Source organism: Taeniopygia guttata, chromosome 18, assembly GCF_048771995.1.
Source record: "Taeniopygia guttata chromosome 18, bTaeGut7.mat, whole genome shotgun sequence".
NCBI lineage: Eukaryota > Metazoa > Chordata > Aves > Passeriformes > Estrildidae > Taeniopygia > Taeniopygia guttata.
The window spans coordinates 7,120,566-7,139,623 of NC_133043.1; the positions used below are offsets into that span (position 1 = coordinate 7,120,566).

A 19,058-nucleotide genomic window follows, 5' to 3' on the forward strand; every position below is an offset into this window, starting at 1 on the left:
GAAGGGAATCACCTGATGTGGGAAATGAGTTTGTAGAGAATTTTTAAAGCTTGATAGAAGGTTTATATAGTTGGTATTTGTATGTAAATTTTGAGATAAGAAATGTTGGGTTAGAAATGTTATAGAGTAGGATAGACATTGTTGAGAGAAATGGAATCAGGAATAAGTTTTAAAAGATGGTCTTGTAAATAAGACTAGATACTTTGGAGGAATAGAACTATGAAAGATGCATTGTAGTAAGACTAATGAGGAGTAATTTTAGCGGATTGGTTTTTAAATGTTTATAACATGGTGTGGTTAAAATGGATAGGTTAAGAAACACTTATAATGTGTTGTAATTAAAAAATAGTTGGCTTTTGATTGTGATGGTGTGAATTAAAACATCTGTATTGTCTCGCCCTTCACATAACACCAAAAATGGAATAAAAGTTTTTAAAACACCTCTCAGTTGCCCATCTCCAAGCCAGAAAAGGGCCAAATCCAATCTGGAGATTGTCACACATGCCAGCCCTCAGCCCCTGGCCCTGAGGGGTAATCACTGAGCTGGTGACCAAGAGCTACAGTGCTCCATAAATTCCACCTCTCACCCAGCCAGCCTGGCTCATCCTGAGCTGCAAGTGAACCAAAAATGTGCAAAATATTGCCCAGATCCTATCTGGGAGCTTGTGCTGAGGTTTTTCTGGGTGCTTGGAGGCTGAGGAGCTCCTGGACTGGCTGTGTCCCAGCAGGGGAGGTGGCCTTGCACTCACTGGGCTGCAGGAACAAAGAGGGGGCTCAAGCTGAGCTTAAATCAGGCTCCAGCAGCAGGTGAGGAGGGAGGTTTGTGATTCCATGGATTGGGCAGGGGTGGCAGTTTGGTAGGGACCACCCTGTCCAGGCAGAGTTTGGGCAGAGGGATGCACAGCTGCTCTCTGCTTTCTTACTTGGACTCTTACAAAAGTCCTGTGGTCTGAACAAAATGGAAAAAGGCTTTTTAAAATTAAGTGTAAGCAAACTGATGGCTAGAGCTTCATCTAGAGGTGAGAAATTGTGCTGTTTTGCCTCCTAAAGGCTGAAATGAGACAATTCAGAATTTGGAAAAATAAGAAATAAAAGAATTTCCAGAAGGATTCTCAAATTTCTGGGTGGATTTGCAAATCATTTGGGTAAACAGAGACGTCATCCTTTTCTGGCAAAGACCAAAGCTGAGAACACTGCCTGGCCCCAGCTGTGCTTTGCTGCCTGTTTCAGCCACCAGAGTGGGTACCTGGCCTTTCCAAGCTGTAGGAGCACTGATCCTTGCCCTGGCCCTTTTGGAAAACTCTGGAGTATTTACAACCACACTTTCAATGAGTTTTGAGACATTGTTAATGCTTCCTGGCATAAAAGGGCAAAAATGTTGGCATTTTGGCTTCTATTCAGCTGGTGATTCCGTCTGTGGGACATCAAACACTTCAGAGATGGGGGGACTTAAGGATTTGGGATCATGGAAGAACTCCTGGCCTAATCCCACAGGGAAAAATGAACAAATAGAGCCAGGTGTGAGCTATGCAAGCCCACATCCACATGTTTACACACCTCTATTTCACACCAATTTCAGATTTAATTTAGGCAAAGGGCTGGTCTTGGGTCTTTAACTGATGGTGGGTTTGTGCAAGGAGGAATAAGTAGGGCACACTAATTTTGCAGCTCTCATTAAGCACACAATTAATCCATGTATTGGAGGAGGCAGTTCCTTCTTTGGCTCTCTCGGCTGCTCCTGCTCCCCTGTTAATATTCACAGGCTCTGGGGGCTGAGCTGCTCTTTGGTTTCAGGCAGAGAACAGCTCCCTGGTGTTATCTGAGTGTGGCTGGTGCCCTCTGAAGTTAGTTTGGGATGCAGGGCTGGGACTCTGTGGGAATCCAGAGCTTCCCTCTGGCTGCCCTGGAGGGTCTGGGACCCTGGCAGGGGTCAGGAACCCCCTGGATAGAGCCCCCAGAGTCACTGTCTGTGATCTCTGTCCATGGAAAAGAGTTTTCAATCTTACAGGATCAATTACAAGCTCTGAGGGTTTGATATAAGTGATAATTAAGTGTGGCACAGGTGCAAAAGTAAAATTTTAGGATTCTAGATTAGGGGTTCAAAGGGGACAGGATGGAGGAAATTGGGTGTGTCTTGTCCTTTTTCTCCTTCTTCATGCCCTCCATGTTTCACTGTGGGGTTGGCATTTTTCTATTGGTTCAGGCTGGGGACACACTGTCCAACGTAGGTGACAGATATTGGCACGTTATTGTAAATCCAGCACAGGTAGTTTGTGGTATTTAATGTTTGTACCATCCCACTGAGGGCAGAGCCCCACACGCTGCCCTGCAGGACAGAGCTGCGGCAGGGCAGCAGAACATGTTAGAGATAAACAGAATAAACAACCTTGAAACCAGCACAGACGAATTATGGCTTCTGCTTTGCCAATGGGGCTGAAAGACAGAGACTTTTTGCAGTCTCGGAATCATCAATATCACAGATTCCGACAGGACTCACCTGCTTGGGAAGAGCTCAGAGCCTTGTCCCTGCAGGCTTGGATTCTGTGATTCCATAACAAACCTCTTCACCCCATCCATGGGCTCCCACTCCCTCACAGAGGGCTGAAGGTGCTTTTTCTCCCTAATGGTCTCTCATTAACGTGTCTCCAAGCCCAGAGGGGCTCGGAAACAAGAAATGGCCAAATCCATGGTATTCCTTCCCTTCAAGAGACACAATCTCAAGCTACGCCAAGAGAAATATAGGTTGGATATTAGGAAAAAGTTCTTCACAGAAAAGTGATAAAGTTCTGGAATGGCTGCCTGGGGAGGTGGTGGAATCCCCATCCCTGGGTGTGTTTAAACCAGACTGGAGGTGGCACTGGGTGCCAGGGTTGAGTTGAGGGGTTGGGGCTGGGTTGGACTCAATGATCTTGAAGGTTTCTCCCAACCCAGTGATCCTGTGATTCTGGGAAGTCTCTGGGGTCAGTGGGAGCTGCTGGCAGACTGCACAGCAAGCAGGCTGCAGGTAAAGCACCCTGAGCCCAGGAGCACTGCTGATGGGGCTGGGAACATAGCAAGGCCCTTCCAGCTCCTGCAGCAGTTCAGCAGCAGAACTCATGCACCAGAGCACTCTCTCATGTGTGAATCTTCCCCCATTCATAACAAATTTCAAACCCATGCATGGAAGAGACAATGACTTCTCCACGTGTATTCCCCAGGGAGGCTGTGTGCAGATCTTGCCCTGTGCCCATGAGCAGTGACCATTTCAACACCCTGAAGGGGAATAGATGGTTAAATCCCAAATTCAGGCTCAGTCTAAGCAAACAGAGCTCACTGCCAGAGGGATTTCACACTGCAGTTCTGAGTTTGCTGCTCAGCATTCATTTGGTTCTAATTCTGTACCTTGGCTGTGTTGGCATTGCATCCTCCTGCTAATGAGGAAGCAGGGCTGCTGCAAGCAGAGGAATCCTGAAGGGATGTTGGCAGCATCCCAGAGAAGGTATTTTAGACTCACTGGGGAAGTTCCAGACATCACAGATTATATATTTATACTAATTATGCCTTATCACTGGGGAAGGCCAGGACAGGCAGCGAATTCTTGGTGTAGGCAGGACTGTGTTTTTGTAGCAGAAAGGCAAAATCACTTCCAGTGAAGGCAATCAGTTATCTCCCTAACCAAGAACCAGCACTTTTATAACTGGGAGCATTAAGCACTGCAGAGAACATTGCTTTGCCCAGGAAAATCACATCTCCTCAACCCCCTCCTCTCCCTCTGTCCTTTCCTCCTGGACTTGGTGGGGCTTCAGGCTGGATGTTGCAGTTTGCCAGCAGATTCCCTGAGGACAGCCACGTCAGAGGATTCCAGTTCCTCCTCAGAGGAGGGCAGAGGGTGGAAATGCTTGCCCAGGACAGATGATGCTGCTCCTCATGGGTGTTTGGGGTCAGTGCTGTAGAGATGCTCAGTGTTCCCTGCCTGTGGCACTGTCGTGGGAAGCCTGTGCTGCTGACAAGGACCACGGTGTAACTCCACTGCACACACTTGTGTGACTGGAGAATCCAGCCCAGTGCATAGACAGGAGTGCAGAATAAGTGTGAGTATCACCCAAATGAGGACAAGCAACCCTGGATATGTGTCATCCACATTGTCCAGTCCTACCCCAAATGCAAAACTGCATGGTGTGTCACAAACATCAGCTGCTTTTTCTTTATTTCATTGTCTTCAGTCCTCATACAACTACAAATTTAGCACTGCTGCTAAAGAAAAAAAGAGAAAACTACAGCATTCATGGGGTAACATAATTTAAAACGTTATGAGACAGCTGATATTATTAAAAATCATGGCCCTGTTACGGGCTTTCATTATTGATGGCTACTTGAGGAGACATACACTATAAAATATAAAGATAAAAAGTGAAAGGCTATTTAGATAGCTGTTCAGCTGAGTGCTGCTAGCATCAAATCAATGGCACTGGAGAAATGAGAACAGACACACGGCACAGCCTCTGGACTAAATGTGTTCACATTCTGGGTCTGCCAGGGCTTCGCCTGCACAACGTACACTTTAAATCAAAGCAACACTGAAGTCAGTATTGATTGTTCTTGGAGATAGATTTTACCTTCAGGCACTGCTGTTTCCCAAAGGAGCGTGAGCAAGGACGTAAGTCTCTGTGCAGTGCTGGCTGCTCGTGGACAGGGATCTCCCTGAAATCCTCTGGAAACGATTCCTCCTCTGGAAGTACCCACTGCTGCTGCTGAGGGACCGCTGCCTGTTCTTCAGGTACTCCCGGTAGTTTTTGGTCAGCAGGGTGTAGAGGAAGGGGTTGATGCAGCTGTTGCTGTAGGTCAGGCAGGTTGTCAAGTAATTAATGTTCTTCATCACCTTGGGAGACAAAGGGAAGGATTCATAATACTGGAAGAGGAGCTGCCATATCCAGAAAGGCAAGAAGCAAGCCCAGAAGACCAGCACTATGGTGAAGATTAAATAGAGCACCTTCTGGTTGGGCAGCCTCTTGGTCTGCTTGAAGGAAGCAGTCTGGGACACCCAGTAAATCTTAGCCAGGCGGATGTAAAGGTAGCCAATGACCACCCCTGGGCCCACGATGCTGGTGCCAAAAAGGATGGTGAGATAGACTTTGTAGGACAGCTTGCTCCAGGTGGGCAGGCAGATGCTTTTGTTGTCCCTTTGCACCAGCTGGATCATGATGAGCATGGGGAGGGTGAGCAGCAGTGACACCAGCCAGATCAGCACAGCAATGGCCTTGCGGTAGCTCTTGGACCTCTTCACCGTGTCCAGGGGCTTCAGCACGGCGAAGTAGCGCTCCGTGCTCATGACTGTGAGGGTGAAGATGCTGGCGTGCATGGTGAGGAAGTCCAGGCTGAACAGGATGCGACAGCCAACGTCCCCAAAGTACCACTTCTGAATGAAGTAGGTCCCGACGATGAAGGGGATGGTGAGGAGGTAGAGCAGGTCGGCCAGCGCCAGGTTGATGATGTAGATGTACATGGAGGCCGAGGAGCGCAGGTAGTGGCACATCACCAGCAGGGTGTAGACGTTGCCTGTCACCCCGACCACGCACATGAGCGACAGGATGGCCCCGATGGTGCAGATGGCAATCATGTCCTCCGTGGAGCCCGCGGCCCACGCGCCATCCCCGGTGGCGTTGGCGGAGGCGTTGGGCCTGATTCTGAACACGCTGTCCTCACTTGTGTCTGTCACCATGTAGGGCGTGGCGGAGAAGTGGCTCTCCAGCTCGTCACTGAGGGACATCCTCCTGCGTTTAAATGCCAGAAGCTTTGCTCATGACACAGGGGTCTGAGGGGGTTCTCTCTGCTCCGAGAAACGCGGCTGCTGGGAGCTGTAGAACCATTTCTTAGCAGTGTCTCATCCAAGGACCATCTGCATTCTCCACTAGAGAAAAGACATCAAAACCAACATATTAGAAATCTGCCAGAGCAACATAAAAGTTCATTTAGAAGTTAGCTGTCCCTGAGCACGTATCTGCACTGCCTGAATGTACCAAAGGTCTTTGGCACTGAGGTCACTCTTGTAGGGCTGGTGCTGTCATTGCAAGAGCCCAGCTGTGAGCTGTGTCCATGGAAAAGAGACAAAAAAGATTGTGTGGATCACTGGAACTACTTATTGCAGTCCTTAGTTTGGGGTTGGAGGAAAAAAACATCCTTCCTAAATTTATAACAATGATTTAGAGCCATCAGCATGATTGTTTAAACCTCTTTGCCACATTCTTAACTCTGAAGGAGTGGAAGACCCCTAAAAAGGGAAAACAAACTTCAGATTTATCATTTGCAGTCAAATTGCCTGTTCTGAGGTAGTGATGCATTCAAAGTCCTGTCCAGCATTCCTGCAGCGTTTTCACAGAGCAGCTTCCCTTGAATGAGAAGCTCCTCCTCTGTCCTGCAGTTTCAAACAGCATTCGAGTGATGGAGAAAAAGGCACTTCATAAAGCAAAGTGCAGTTTCCCTGTGGGATTTCTGTGTCTGTAAACACAGGGTTTTTCACCTTCTCTGTCCAGTGTGACACCAGAGATGTCCACGTGTCTGTAAAACAGATCTGTCTCAGCCAGAGCTGGGTGTGAACCTGCCTGAACAGCCTTGAGCAGCGAGGTGTGAGGCAACATGTGAGGAAAATCTGTAGGTGGGAGCCTCTGCTTAGCTCAGACTCAGTGCTGCACAAATCAGGACTCTGTTGCTCTCAATTCATTCTGGGTGTAGGCAAAAGGAGAGCAAACCTTCCTCAGAGAAAGCTGAAGAAGTAGCTAAAATGCCCAGATTTTAAGGCATACCAAAAGCCTGTGCCATCCTAAAGGTCACTGCATACAGAAGTGCATTTGCACTGTGTTTTACAGCACTCAGGCTGTCTCTTTTTCTTCGGAAAACGCAGAGGAGGAGAGGTGCTGGGCAGCCTTGTCCTTATAGGGCTCAGCAGGCAAAAATTCCCCTCTGCCTTGTTCCACTGGGCAGGCTGGATTTGTTTAATCCTGGGAATTTGCAGCATTTCCCACTGAGTTAGGTGTCCCTTTCCCTCCTCACCAGCTCTGACTCCTTTTCCTCTTTCCTCCCACTGTCTCACTGGCAGGAGCATTACAGTCCCCTGCTGCCCTTGTGTCACCCTGTCAGTGACCTCTGTGGCCCTTGAGGATGGACAATTTTCATCCTCTTCATGATCAGCCCTCACCTTCTCCCTGTTACCTGCTGAGGATGGCGGGTGCTGCAGAGATGTCACAAAAAACTCTGGATAAGAGAGGACAACCGAATGCAGAGGGAGATTTCCCCTCACTTAGCAATTGGGATAAAAGTACGAAAAACCAGAGAAACACACAGAGCCCATGTCCCACCCCAGTCCCTCGAGTGCAGGTGAGAGAGGAGCGTGGTTCTGCAGTGCTCGGTGCTCCTTCAGGACAGTGCTAGTCTGGGCTGGTCTCCACAGCTTCACCAGCATCAAGATCCATTTCTTGGCCCTTGCAACTCCAAATCTTCCCCGTCCTGCTCCTGCTGTGCCCTTCTGCTGTAGGGCAGGTGTGGCCAGTCTGTCCCACTCCCTCATTGTCCCTTTTATCGATGTTGGTGTCCGAGCTGGCAGTGAAAATGACTTCCAAGCTGCTCCAGGATCTGTGGCTGCTCCTCTGCCTCACAACGAGCAGAAGGGCACAGAAATGAACAGCTCTGCATGGGATGCTCCAGCTGAGCCCGGAGCTGGTCCCACATGCAGCTCTCGGCTCGGTGTGCTGGTGATAGCTCATTTTCAGTGTATTTCCGTGCCTCAGGTGCTGCCTCCTTGCAGCTGCCTCATTTGGCGTCCCAGGGACTTGTAGCAGATTTGTGCCATGCTGGTGCCTGTCTGTGCAGTTCCCTGGAGTGACAGCTCCTGCTGGAGAGAGCCGAGCCCACTGCATCTCCCTGCTCTGCTCCTCTTCTGCTGAACCTGCCTTCTGCTCCATTCATAAAATTCCTACAGCACTAATTCCATTCAGACACTTTGCCCATCTCCAGACAGAGCTAGAAGAGGAAAATTAAGCCAAATCGGGAGCCCTAGCATCACTTTAAAGTTCTCATCAATGCTGCTCTCGTACACAAACACACACTCACATGCACACACAACAGAGAGCTTGTTATTGCTAGCAGCCATTCAAGCATCTTACGGTCCGGGCGATTTTCCCAGCCAATCTTGCCTTTCCCTCTACGATACCATCCCACAGGAGTACCACGCATATTTACAGCTGTAAACAGAAATTAATTTCTCCTGCTCAAACCTTGCTTTTAAATCCGGCAGATGATGTTTCCTACGAGAAAGAAAATAATAATAATAATAAAAATATATCTAGTAGTATCAAAGCTGGAACTTGAAGAAAGAAAAACTGAAAAAGAGGAAAAAACAGAAAGAAGAGAATCCTTCTTCATGGGCAGAGAGCGAGAGATCCCAGGGCTGTGTCGCATCTGGAGCGGCAGGGCAGGAAGGGAGCGTGCTGCCAGCCAAGTATGTTTGAAATCTGGGCGCTCTTAATACTCTCATTCCCCTCCCTCCACTCGTGCCGGCTATTTTTGCTCCCCGGTGACGTTAGGCATAGCATGGCTGTGCTGCAGCCAGCGAAGAGCCTGTTTAAAGCAGCAGGGTTTGATAAGCCTGGTTAGCATGGCTCGCTCAGCTGCATCCTCCTGCCCCGCTCTGGGCACCAGAGAGGTTTGAGTTGTTCCATCTCAGGAGCGCTGGAAGGCAAAGAACCCTCCGGACAGCACATGGAGAGGGTGAATTCCCAAATTCCCGAATTCCCGAATTCCTGAGGCTGCCCGAGCAAAGCCAGCACGGCTGGGGAAGGAGAGTGGGCCAGGGAGGGTTAAAATCCTGCGGGAGGGTCACATTCCTGCGGGAGGGAAGCAGCAGAGCTCCTTGATTTGGAGATCCATTCCAAAGCCAAGCTGAAGTTTATTTGGGTTGGATGGCGTACCAACAGATGAATCTGTGCAGTGGGGTCACACACTGCAGCATCCGAGACATTTCAGGCTGGCAGGAACAAAATATTGCCGAAGTTGTTCGGGGGCTGGGTGGTTCTCTTTCCCCAGTGGTACTTGTGAGAAATGCTACTCACTTTCAAAAACTTTAAACAGGTTTATTAAAGCTTGTCAAAAATTACAACAGAAGACTGAATAGAGAAAATAAATACGGCGCTGCGAGCAAAGGATTTTCCCCACCATGTGCTCATCCACACAATGGAGGTTTCGCCTTTTAACCCTTTGTCCTCTCCCAAAGTTCTGTCCATCGACTCCTTTGCTGTTCAGTGGTAGAGATCACTTCCTTACATCTTTTTCAGAGGTCATGTGTTGCCATAGTGACAAGCCGACCCTCCCAAATATCCCAAATACCCAGGTCACCCCATAATAACAACACAAGGGGGGTAAAACACAACTATAAATCTATAAAACTTCTCTTAACATATATACATGATATTTGCCCTTTAATTTGGAGAGTCGATGATTTTATTACTCATCACGTACTCAAACACAGAGATCAGCCCAGCAGTGTTTGGACGGGACTGGTGCTGGGAGGTGCTGAAAAACTCTGGATTGTTTTGTGAGCAGCTGGACGTTGTGCTGGTTGCTTGCACACAATGGGATTGCTCTTGCTCCCAGTTTCCTGCTTTCTCTCTGAGGGCTGCAGGGAATTGCTCCTGATCTGTGCCAGGGGGAGGTGAGGAGCACTCAACCTCTCCCAGGTGTCTCCTGCAGGACACAGGGTGTGGGAGATGCTGGCAGGCCCATTGCCTGCTTCTCTGGGCACCCACAGTGGGCAGGTGATGCTTCTCAGCCCTGGGCTCCTGGGAGAGGCCACTGGCCCTGGCACATCCATCCTGAGTGCTGCTCCCTCCTCTGCCTCTTTCCATGGATACTCAGATCATTTCTTCTGTGTTCTCAACTGTCTCCACAGGCCCCCAACTGGGTAATAATTAGCATTGACTCCATGGTTGCAGAAGGCTGATCTATTGCTTTATTATTATCTCATCCTATACTATATTATACTATATTTATATTACACTATATTGCACTAACAAGAATTATCACTCACTAGAAGACCTGTGACTCTTTGCCAAGAGTCCCAACACACACGGATCCAGTTGATCAACGAATCCAAAACACCATCACCAGAATCCAATCCAGCAATCACCGTGGGTAAAAAACCTCACAGCACATTCCATGTGGGCACAAACACCGAGCAGCAGCGAGACAATAATTGTTTTGATCATTCTTTTCTCTGCTTCTCTCAGGAAAATGCCTGGGAAAGTCTGTGCCTGCTCTCTGTGCCCAGAGAGCTGCTGCCATAATCATTCTGCAGCCTGGGAGTCTGGAGGTACATCTTGTGTCTAAGGGCAGTGGGAGCCCAGTTTGGCTCCAAACTGGGACAGCTTGGTGGAAGAACATGGACAGCTTGGTGAGCCCTGGCTGTGCCTGTCCCCACAGTTGGGCAGCTGGGCTCTGCTCAGAGACAGCCTTTTGAGATCTTGGCTTAAGAACAAATCCATGTGAAAGCTGGATTTGACAGTGAAAATAGATCTTACGTTAGCAGCTCTAGCAAGAGCTGGCTGAGAAACCCCGGCCTGAACACTCAAATGTACATGCTTTGCTCTGACTTTGCTTTTTGTGTTTGGCCCCTGGAAATCTTTGGAGAAGTGTGGGATGGGAGCTGCTGCTCAGGCTGTCTTCTGAGGAAGATCCAACTTCCTGGATCAGGAATGGTGTGGCCAGGAGGAGCAGGAAGGTCATTTTTCCTAGGAGAGATTTGAGCAGGGCTAAAGCTCTTTGGGCAGTGCTTATAGCTGGGTGCTGCTAATTCACATACACTGGTGGCTTTCTGGCAGCCTTTTGCATTTCACACTGTGGCCAACATGGCACAGCTGCCTCTTTAAACTTTAAATCAAGCCATCTCCACGATTTTGTGGAGACAGTTGCCCTCTCAGTCTTCACAGCCCCATTTACACTTTTATTTGCAAGGTCTGAGATGTGCTATTTGATCTTCTTCATCCTTTGCCCTCCTCACCTTCTCTTTGGTTCCTGGAATAGCTGCAGTGAGTGTAATCATCAGGGGGAAAGCAGCAAGCTCTGGGAGGCAGAAGAGGTCACTGCTTCCCTCCATATGCTGAGAAAAGCTGCTCTCACAAGTGTCTGTTGGAGAAGCTCTTCAGGGACAGGATTTGGCTTGGGTAATATGTCACATTTTCCTCACTTCCAGTTAAAGTCTGATTATGTCTTTGTCAAGAGTTTTGAGAGCTGGGGTAATGGTCACAGACAAATGTTAATGAATTCTCTTTATTGCAAAGCATTTGAGATCAACAACAAAAATCACAGCAGAATTCTCCTGGAAATCCATCGAATCATCACCAAGAAAGCCATGGGGAGTACAGACACACCTTCCATGGGCCAGAAGCTGTTGCTAGACTAGAGACAAAAGGCTCTTTTCCATTATTTTCTACCCCAAATATCCTGTGCAGCACCTCTGTGCTCTGCTCTGCCTGGTGCTGACCACACAATTCCTTTGCAGTTTGGTCCCATGTCCTCAGCCTCTCCTCCTCTGTTCAGCTGAACAGCTGCCCTGTTCCCTCTGTGACACCATTCTGTATTCCTCAGCCCTCATAGCTGGGAATTAGAAGATTTAGGAAAGTGCTCTGGGGCCAGAATCCTGCTAGGAAAAAGTCAGGCTCCATAATTTCCAACTGCAGCTCCTGCTGCTGATCCCAGGGGTTTTCTCTGCATGGAGGGCAGCACACACAAAGATTTCTGCTGGAGCTCTCAAAACCCTCTCACAGGAGACAAGAGATGAAGTGTGAAAAGTTGTCTGGCAGTGCATAAAGAGCAGCAAATGTCACCATGCTGAGTTTCTGCCACTGAGGACTTGGGGGTGGCATTTGCCATCCTGCACACAGTGGGGTGGGGCTGGGGATGGTGGCAGCTGGTGCTGCTGTGGGTCACCTCTCTGGAGCAGCAGATGCTGATTCAAATGCTCCTTTTAAAAGCTGCTTTTCTACAAGAAGTCACATTCCCACATAATTTCTGCCTTTGCTTACTCTGATGGATAACTTCCATTCCCAGTGGTGGTGGCTCAGTGCAGGCTTCCAGTGCTTCACTTCCCAGAGGAGTCAGTGAAGGAGACAATAAAGTCCTTTTTCCCCCCTTGTGGCAGCATCAAACTGAGCAAAGTCCTCTTGATGCTGTCAGCCCCTCTCGGCTCTGCAGGTGGGAACAGCTCTATGCAGGGGCCTTGAAAAAGAAAAGCTTGCAGCTAAAAGCACTGTCAAAAATGACAGGTGCTAGTTAAAAGACTCAAAAGTATGTGCCAGTTTTTAAATAAAGCATTTTTCCCTCCATGGGTTGCTTCCTGGGATGAAGAACAGGGAGCAGATACCTGCTCTGTGCCAGTCCCTCTCTGCAGGGACATCTGTGTCACCAGCACAAGGTCTGGGCGGCAGCAGAGGACCCTGCAGGGCACAGGAGGGGTGGCTGTGCAGTGTTTGTTCCTCTGTTGGAACTTTTGATGTAGGAAAAGCCTGGAGGGTGCTGGCTGAAGTGAGCAGTGGATGTGGCACTCCCCCTGTGCCACACTCCCTTGTGGCTCCTTCTTTCCTTTCCCTTCTCTCAGGGTGCAGCACCCCCCTGCCCACTGTCCCTTCCCACCATTGTCTGCTCCTGCATTTTCAAAACCCTCCTTCAGAGGGAAGTGCCTGCTGGCATTTTGTGTCAGAGGGAAATTCCTCTGGAAATGGCTCTAATGTAGAATAAATGGCTTAATTCCCTGGTCAAAAGCAGTGGGAGGACTGAGCAGGTGCCTGGTTCCACAGTTGGAAAGCATGCTTGATTGTCTCAAAATGCTTTTCTTTGCCTTGGGTTGGTCCAAAGTACCACTTCACCTGATGGAGGCTGTTTTGTTCCCAGGTGCTGCCCCACTCAATGGGAAGGGGCTGCCCAGAGCAGATGGGGGGTGAGGGCTTGGGGCTGCTGAGGGCTCCCCCCAGCCCTGGTGTGAGAAGGGGGTGCAGACAAGCCCATGGAACTGTATCAGTGCTATGGTGCCCAACCACCAGGGAGAATGATGTGATTCTCCAGGCTGGGGCACTGAAGGTGAGAAACAGCCAGGCTCAGGGGCTGGGCTGGCAGGGAGCCTCAAAGCTCTTCCCACTTTGCAAATTTGCTGTGTTCAACCCAAACGAGAGAGGCTGGGCACCTGCTGCAGGGGAAGATGGCTCCTGAGAGCCTTTAAACACCTCCAGTGTTAAGTGCAAGCAAAACATTCCAGGATTTTGGTGGCTTGAAGCTCCTTTTGCCAGCCTGCATTAGCAGTGCGTGACTCAATTTGCTAATGACTGCAATTAGATATCCCACAACTTTGCAAAGAGGCTCTGGGTGATCTGTGCTGGCCTTGGCTGAGTTCCTGTCCCCTTGGGATATTATCCAAATGATGGTCCAGGACTCTGTGGCAGTGCAACATTTGGCTGTGCCTCCTCCTCTCAGCACAGCAAACAGAAATCCCCCAGCTGTGCATAGAAAGCAGTGGGAGCTGGCAGAACTTCACTGGGCCAGAAGGGAAGGGCAAATTTTTGCCTTTGCTACCTGTGCCACCTCTGCCCACCAGTTTGAAGCATTTTACCTTCAAACCTTCTTTGCCAGAGCTGCTCCTGGCATGGCTGTGCCCTGGCAGCCCCACTGCCATGCCCAGGGCACAGTGCAGGGACCCACTTGGCTGTTTGATGCCCACTGATGCCATGGCAAGGGCTTGGCACGGCCTTTGGAAGCACATTTATTACATTGCAAGGGCTTGGCATGGTCTGTGGGAGCACAGAGGAGCATTTGCTCTGGGAGTGCAGCCCTAGCTGGGAGACTCAGATATTATCAGGATAAAGAAGAAAACTTGAGATAAGAAATGCTGAGTTAGAAATGCCATGGAGTAGGACAGACATTGCTGAGAGAGAAATGGACCTAGAAACAAGTTTCCAAGGATGGCCTTGCAAATAAGACTGGATACTTTGGAGAAATAGAACTAGGAAAGATGCATTGTAGTAGGACCCATGAGGGGTAATTGTAGGTGATTTGCTTTAAGGCATTGACAGCATGGTGTGGCAAAAGCTGATAGGCCAAGAAATGCTTATAGTGTATTGTAATTAAGAAATACGATATATACACAGATATATATGGAGAAATAGAACTATGAAAGATGCACTGTATCAGGACCCACGAAGAGTAATTTTAGATTATTGGCTTTAAGGCACTGACAGCATGGTGTGGCAAAAGCTGATAGCCCAAGAAACATTTATAGTGAATTGTAATTAAGAAAGAGTTGTCTTCTGATTGTGATGGTGTGAATTATAACACCTGTATTGTCTCACCTTTCAAATGAGACTGAAAATGGAATAAAAGGTTTTAAAATCTCAGCTGCCCCAGAAAAGGACCTAATCTGACACCCTGGAGCTGCTCAGAACACGGTGCTGTGCTGCTGGGATGGGCAGGCTTCCCATGGAGGGAAAAGCAGACAGGCTGGGCAATGGGATGCCTTGGCAATACCAGCTTGTGCACTGTAAATTAGGAGCTGGCCTGTCCCTTCATCCCTCAGCTCGCTGCTGCTCCACGCTGGTGTTATCAGCCCAGCTGTGGGAAGCATAATTTACCCAAATCCTCCTGCAACCTCCTTTGGCCACGCCGTGGCAGTGACAGCTGTGATGACATCCCACTCCTCATTCTCCCATTGCTCAGGTTAATGGACTCAGGTCTCAGCTCTGTGTGCACTGAATAACAGAATAACCACAGGCCAATTCTTTGCAGCCAGTTCTCTTGCATTATTTATAGAAGGGGAGTAGCACACTGTCCATGAGGGAAACATATGGACACTTGCCTGTCAGCCTGTCATACTTGTGTCTGGACTCAGGTGTCTCTTTTTCCCATCTCCTCTGTCCAGTAAAGTTAGCTTAAAAAAAAAAAAAAAGCCAAAAAAGGATGAGTTAAAAATATAGCTGATAAGACTTTGACTTGAGAAAGACAAGCCCTTGTCCCACTGGTATTGACTTGGCAGCTACCTGAGCTGAAACCCTTCCTGTGGCTGCACTGAAATCCCTTCAGCAGAGCAGTCCACACACCTCAACTTGTCTTCTTGCTCCAATTCCTGCCTACAGATGATGTAAAGATGACACAAGTGCTGTGCTGAAATGCTGCTCTCCAGGCCTGAGATTTCACAGCTCAGAGCTCTCCTGTGGAGTTAATCAGTAATTCATACACCTCCTCCAAAATCCCAGCCTTCTTCAAAGCCTCTTAAAACCACAGATGAGTAATGCTAGAGAAAAGACACTTCTGTAATTAAAAAATGTGCTTCCACTGATATTTTCCATGGTAAATATTAATTGAGACAAGAACTTTTAAAGGATTTTTTCCTATTGCTTCACCTGAAGCCTAAGGGTGTCGGTATTTAGCAAAATACTGTGATTTAATTTCAAACTTTCTCACCCAGGGCTCCCTAATGTCTCATTTTCCAGCTCACAAGAGACCTCAGCATTTCAACTTTCCATTCTTGTTTGGAATTGAAAGTAATTTCAAATGCCTAAACTCCTGGTTTAAATTCCTTGTTTGGGGCTAAGGGATGTTTTTCCTTATAAAAGTTTTCTATTCTCTTTTCTGCTAGGTTTTTACTGATGAATGTGTGCAAGTATTTCCCTAATCTAAAGAAAACCAGCATGCAAAAGAAAATTTATATTCTTTCTTTTACCCTGTGCAGCTTTAATTTCACCCAGCACCAGCTTCTGCCTCGTGCTTCCCAGTGGGAATTGTGAGGCTCGTGGTTTTCTCAGCATTACCTCTAACCAGGGAAACAATTCCATAAAAACAACTTGATTTATTTAATAGCCTTAATCATATTTTTATGTGTTGAGAGACAAATACAAATGCTGTCAAACACAACTTTCCTCTCCCCCCTGTACCTGCAGCCTGGCTGATCGATTGTGGAATCTTTGCTTCTTTTTTGCCAGGGTTGGGATTAAATGCACAAGATGGAGTTTCTTGTTTAGGCTCAGATGTTTATTAATTTTTATCTCTGTTATAGTCTCACTAACCCTGAGTTCTGCAGCACTTCACTCTAACAAACTAAAAATGGAGCCCCATCTCTCTCTGTACAAGGCTTTTAAAGATAAACTGTCCAATTAAGAAATGACACCTCAATTATTTTTACTTTTAACTCAATAACCAACCATCCATGCCCTGCACTGTGGACTTTTTTATCCAATTCCACAAAACCACCCAAATCCATGGAGAAGAAGATTGAGAAGAAGAAGAAGAAGGAGCAGCCCTAAAACCTCCATCTTGCTTTATTATATTACTATATTCTAAACCCTTAAATCTGATTTTCCACCCTGTGATATTACACACTTCTATTCAAACTCCACCCCCACAATCCCAGTTCTGTCATTCCATTTTGGAAGCTTCTCCACAGTCTCAGGTGAAATCCAGTGTTCTCCTGGGGGTCAGTGCCTGTCAGCACAGAAAATCTGAAATCCTCAGTGACCAGGTTTCCAACAATTGGAAGTCAAATTTCATCATCTCTCTCAACAGCCTTTCAAAACAGAGTCGTTGCTAACCTGCATCACTCCAACAGCAGCACCTCATGGGGTTTCTCATGAGGCAAATTTGTCCTCTCCAAAAAGGCCACACTGCATTGCAAGGGCACTGCCCTTTCCTCACAGGACCTTGCAGGGAAAAGGAAGATGGGCTCTGCTTTAGTTTATTTTTTTCTGTTTTCCCCCCTCTGAATCTTGGCACATTTGACTGAGCAATTCCCTTCCTAAACTGGAAACCCTTAATCCAAGAGAGCAGAGGAGTGTGGTAGGGAGAGGAATGTGGGGATGGGGGACTTCAGGGTTTGTTTGATGGGTTGGGTTTTTCATTTGGTGTTTTTCCCCCCAGGCTTCTCTGTGTTATCAGCACATGCCCAGCAGTGGTACTTGCTTAAGCAGCTATAATTTCCTCATTCCTTCTGCTGTAAACCTGCCCAGCATCTCAATGCTGCCATTTGATGTTTCCTCTGAAGTATGAGAGGCAGCAGCAGTGAATAAAATCATCCTTTATATTGGTGGACCTGCTAGTCAGGATTATGGGATAATCAATTCTTTATTTATCTCTGCCACCTCTTCCAAGGTCAGGATTTACACTGATTTTTTTTTTTTAAATTCCCCCCCCCCCCCTTTGGTAGATCTGTCTCTGCTTTAAAAAGCCTTGAGAGCATGTTACAGCCAGTTTCACTTTGGAAGGTGCTGAATTTGAAGCAGCAGACTGAAAGCACAAAGATATTAATCCCCCAATTTCCATGCACTTATGCACTGGTTGTCAGCAGCCTCAAGAAATGCAAACCAGGCTGCTTTTTTTAAATGCTTGTGAGCATCAAGAGGCAGAGATGCTCTGCTGCCAGCCTAGAACCATCCCCCAGTGTAGTGGTTTGAGATTTTGTTAATTTTGAGATTTCTTGGTTCATGTATTCATGAGTGTGGTGGGTCTAGTGTTGGTTATTAGTGTATTCACTTTTTGTGGTGAGGTAGGATTAGGAGAAAGGTAAAGTAGGTTTAAAATTTTAAAAGGGTATCGAGAAAAATTTATTAATAATATATAAAGAGTAATAAGAATTAGAATAAAACCTTTAGAATACTTATTTTCTCTTTATAACTTTTTAAAAATTGATAATGTAAAGAAACAAAACTTAAAATTTTAGTTTACTACTTTTAGAATAATTTTTTTTTTCATTTATTTAGGGAGAGAAGGCTTTTCTATAAGGAAAGTAGTTATTTTGTGGGTTTTAATTTTTTATGAACAGTAGTTGTTTGTGGAAATTTGTAATTGTGGATTTATTTTTTTTAATTTTCTAGAAGTTTTTTAATAGTTGTGTTTATGGGTTATGGTAATTTACCCAGGGAACAGTCTGTGATACTTCATCTCACTTGGGAAAAGATCTGTGGGATAAAGGCAATGACCCCATGGGGCTGTGTGTGCTACAGCCACCCTTGGGCTGCTGCATTGTTGGCCAAGGCTCTGTGACTTTGACTAGACAAGGATTGCAAGGAGGGATCAAAATTGGTCCTCTAGTTTTTGCAGGATTTGCTTTATTTTGATTATTTTTTAGTGCTTTGCAGTGGCTGCTGCTCACTGAGCTTTGTAGGACCCTAAGGGTCCTTTGTAGATCCTCCTAAGGTCCTACAAAAGGTCCTGCTAAAATGGGTTTAATTTGATTGACAAAAATTTCTTCACTGTTGTTAGACAGTGAGTTGACAATGGCAAATAATCCATACAAAATCCCTCTGGATTAGTTCTGCATTTAGGATGCTGGCACTGTTGGCATTACTATTTATATTTTTACTTTTTTATGATGATTTTTCTTGCTGCAGAGAACTCAAGAGGCTGATGTTGTGAATGAGGCACCGAGTTGAGACTCGGGAGGTCTGTGTTCAGCTTCCAGCTCCCTTAATCCTTCTGTAAGCCTTATTGAAAAGGATTCAGCTCCTTTAAATTGCTTTTGCAAAAGCTCCAGGTCGAGCTGGAGCCTTGTGATCGGATCTGCAGAGAAAGGAGGGTTTAACACCTAATTGGGGGAAGTAGGGAACTCTTGGTTTTAACAGTCTCAGGCTGGAAATACCTGGCTGGGAGGCAGGAAAGCATTCCATGAGGAAAGCATTCCATGGAAAAGGGTCATTCTGGGGTGGTGATTCACTCCTCAGCCCTGACACAGCTGTTCCCATATCTGCAGCCCCCCAAAAGCTCTGGTTCACCCACATGGTGATGGTTTCTGTTTTAGGGGTGTTGTTTGAAGAGGTGGCTGCTTTGTCTGGCAGCTAAGCTGAGGCAGAGTCACTGGGGAACTGGGTGAGTGCTTAAAGAGGAGTTTAAATCGTGACATTCAGTAGGGAAACTGCAGCAATAAATAAAATCTCGTGGGAAATCGAGTGATGACCTTCTCAGCAAGAAGAAATCAAATCTGCTCAGGAAATAAACTTGACAGGTTTGCATTTCCCTTTCCCAGAAAGGTGAGGATTACTTCAATTCCTCCTCCCTGGCAAAGT

The 19,058-nt window shown here is 47.1% G+C and overlaps 1 protein-coding gene across 1 annotated transcript; it reads right to left on the minus strand.

Annotated features, from left to right (window-relative positions):
• Positions 1 to 4,169: 4,169 nt before the first annotated feature.
• LOC100231339 (urotensin-2 receptor) lies at positions 4,170 to 8,691 on the minus strand. The gene is made up of 2 exons (XM_002188269.7): positions 8,247 to 8,691; positions 4,170 to 5,887 (listed from the first exon to the last, which is right to left on the minus strand). The coding sequence occupies exon 2, from the start codon at positions 5,744 to 5,746 to the stop codon at positions 4,598 to 4,600; it is 1,149 nt and encodes a 382-aa protein (XP_002188305.4). The 5' UTR covers positions 5,747 to 5,887; positions 8,247 to 8,691; the 3' UTR covers positions 4,170 to 4,597.
• Positions 8,692 to 19,058: the final 10,367 nt, after the last annotated feature.

Coding starts and splice junctions, on each gene's coding strand:
- LOC100231339 (XM_002188269.7), bottom strand. CDS start 5,746: ATGTCCCTCAGTGACGAGCTGGAGAGCCACTTCTCCGCCACGCCCTAC.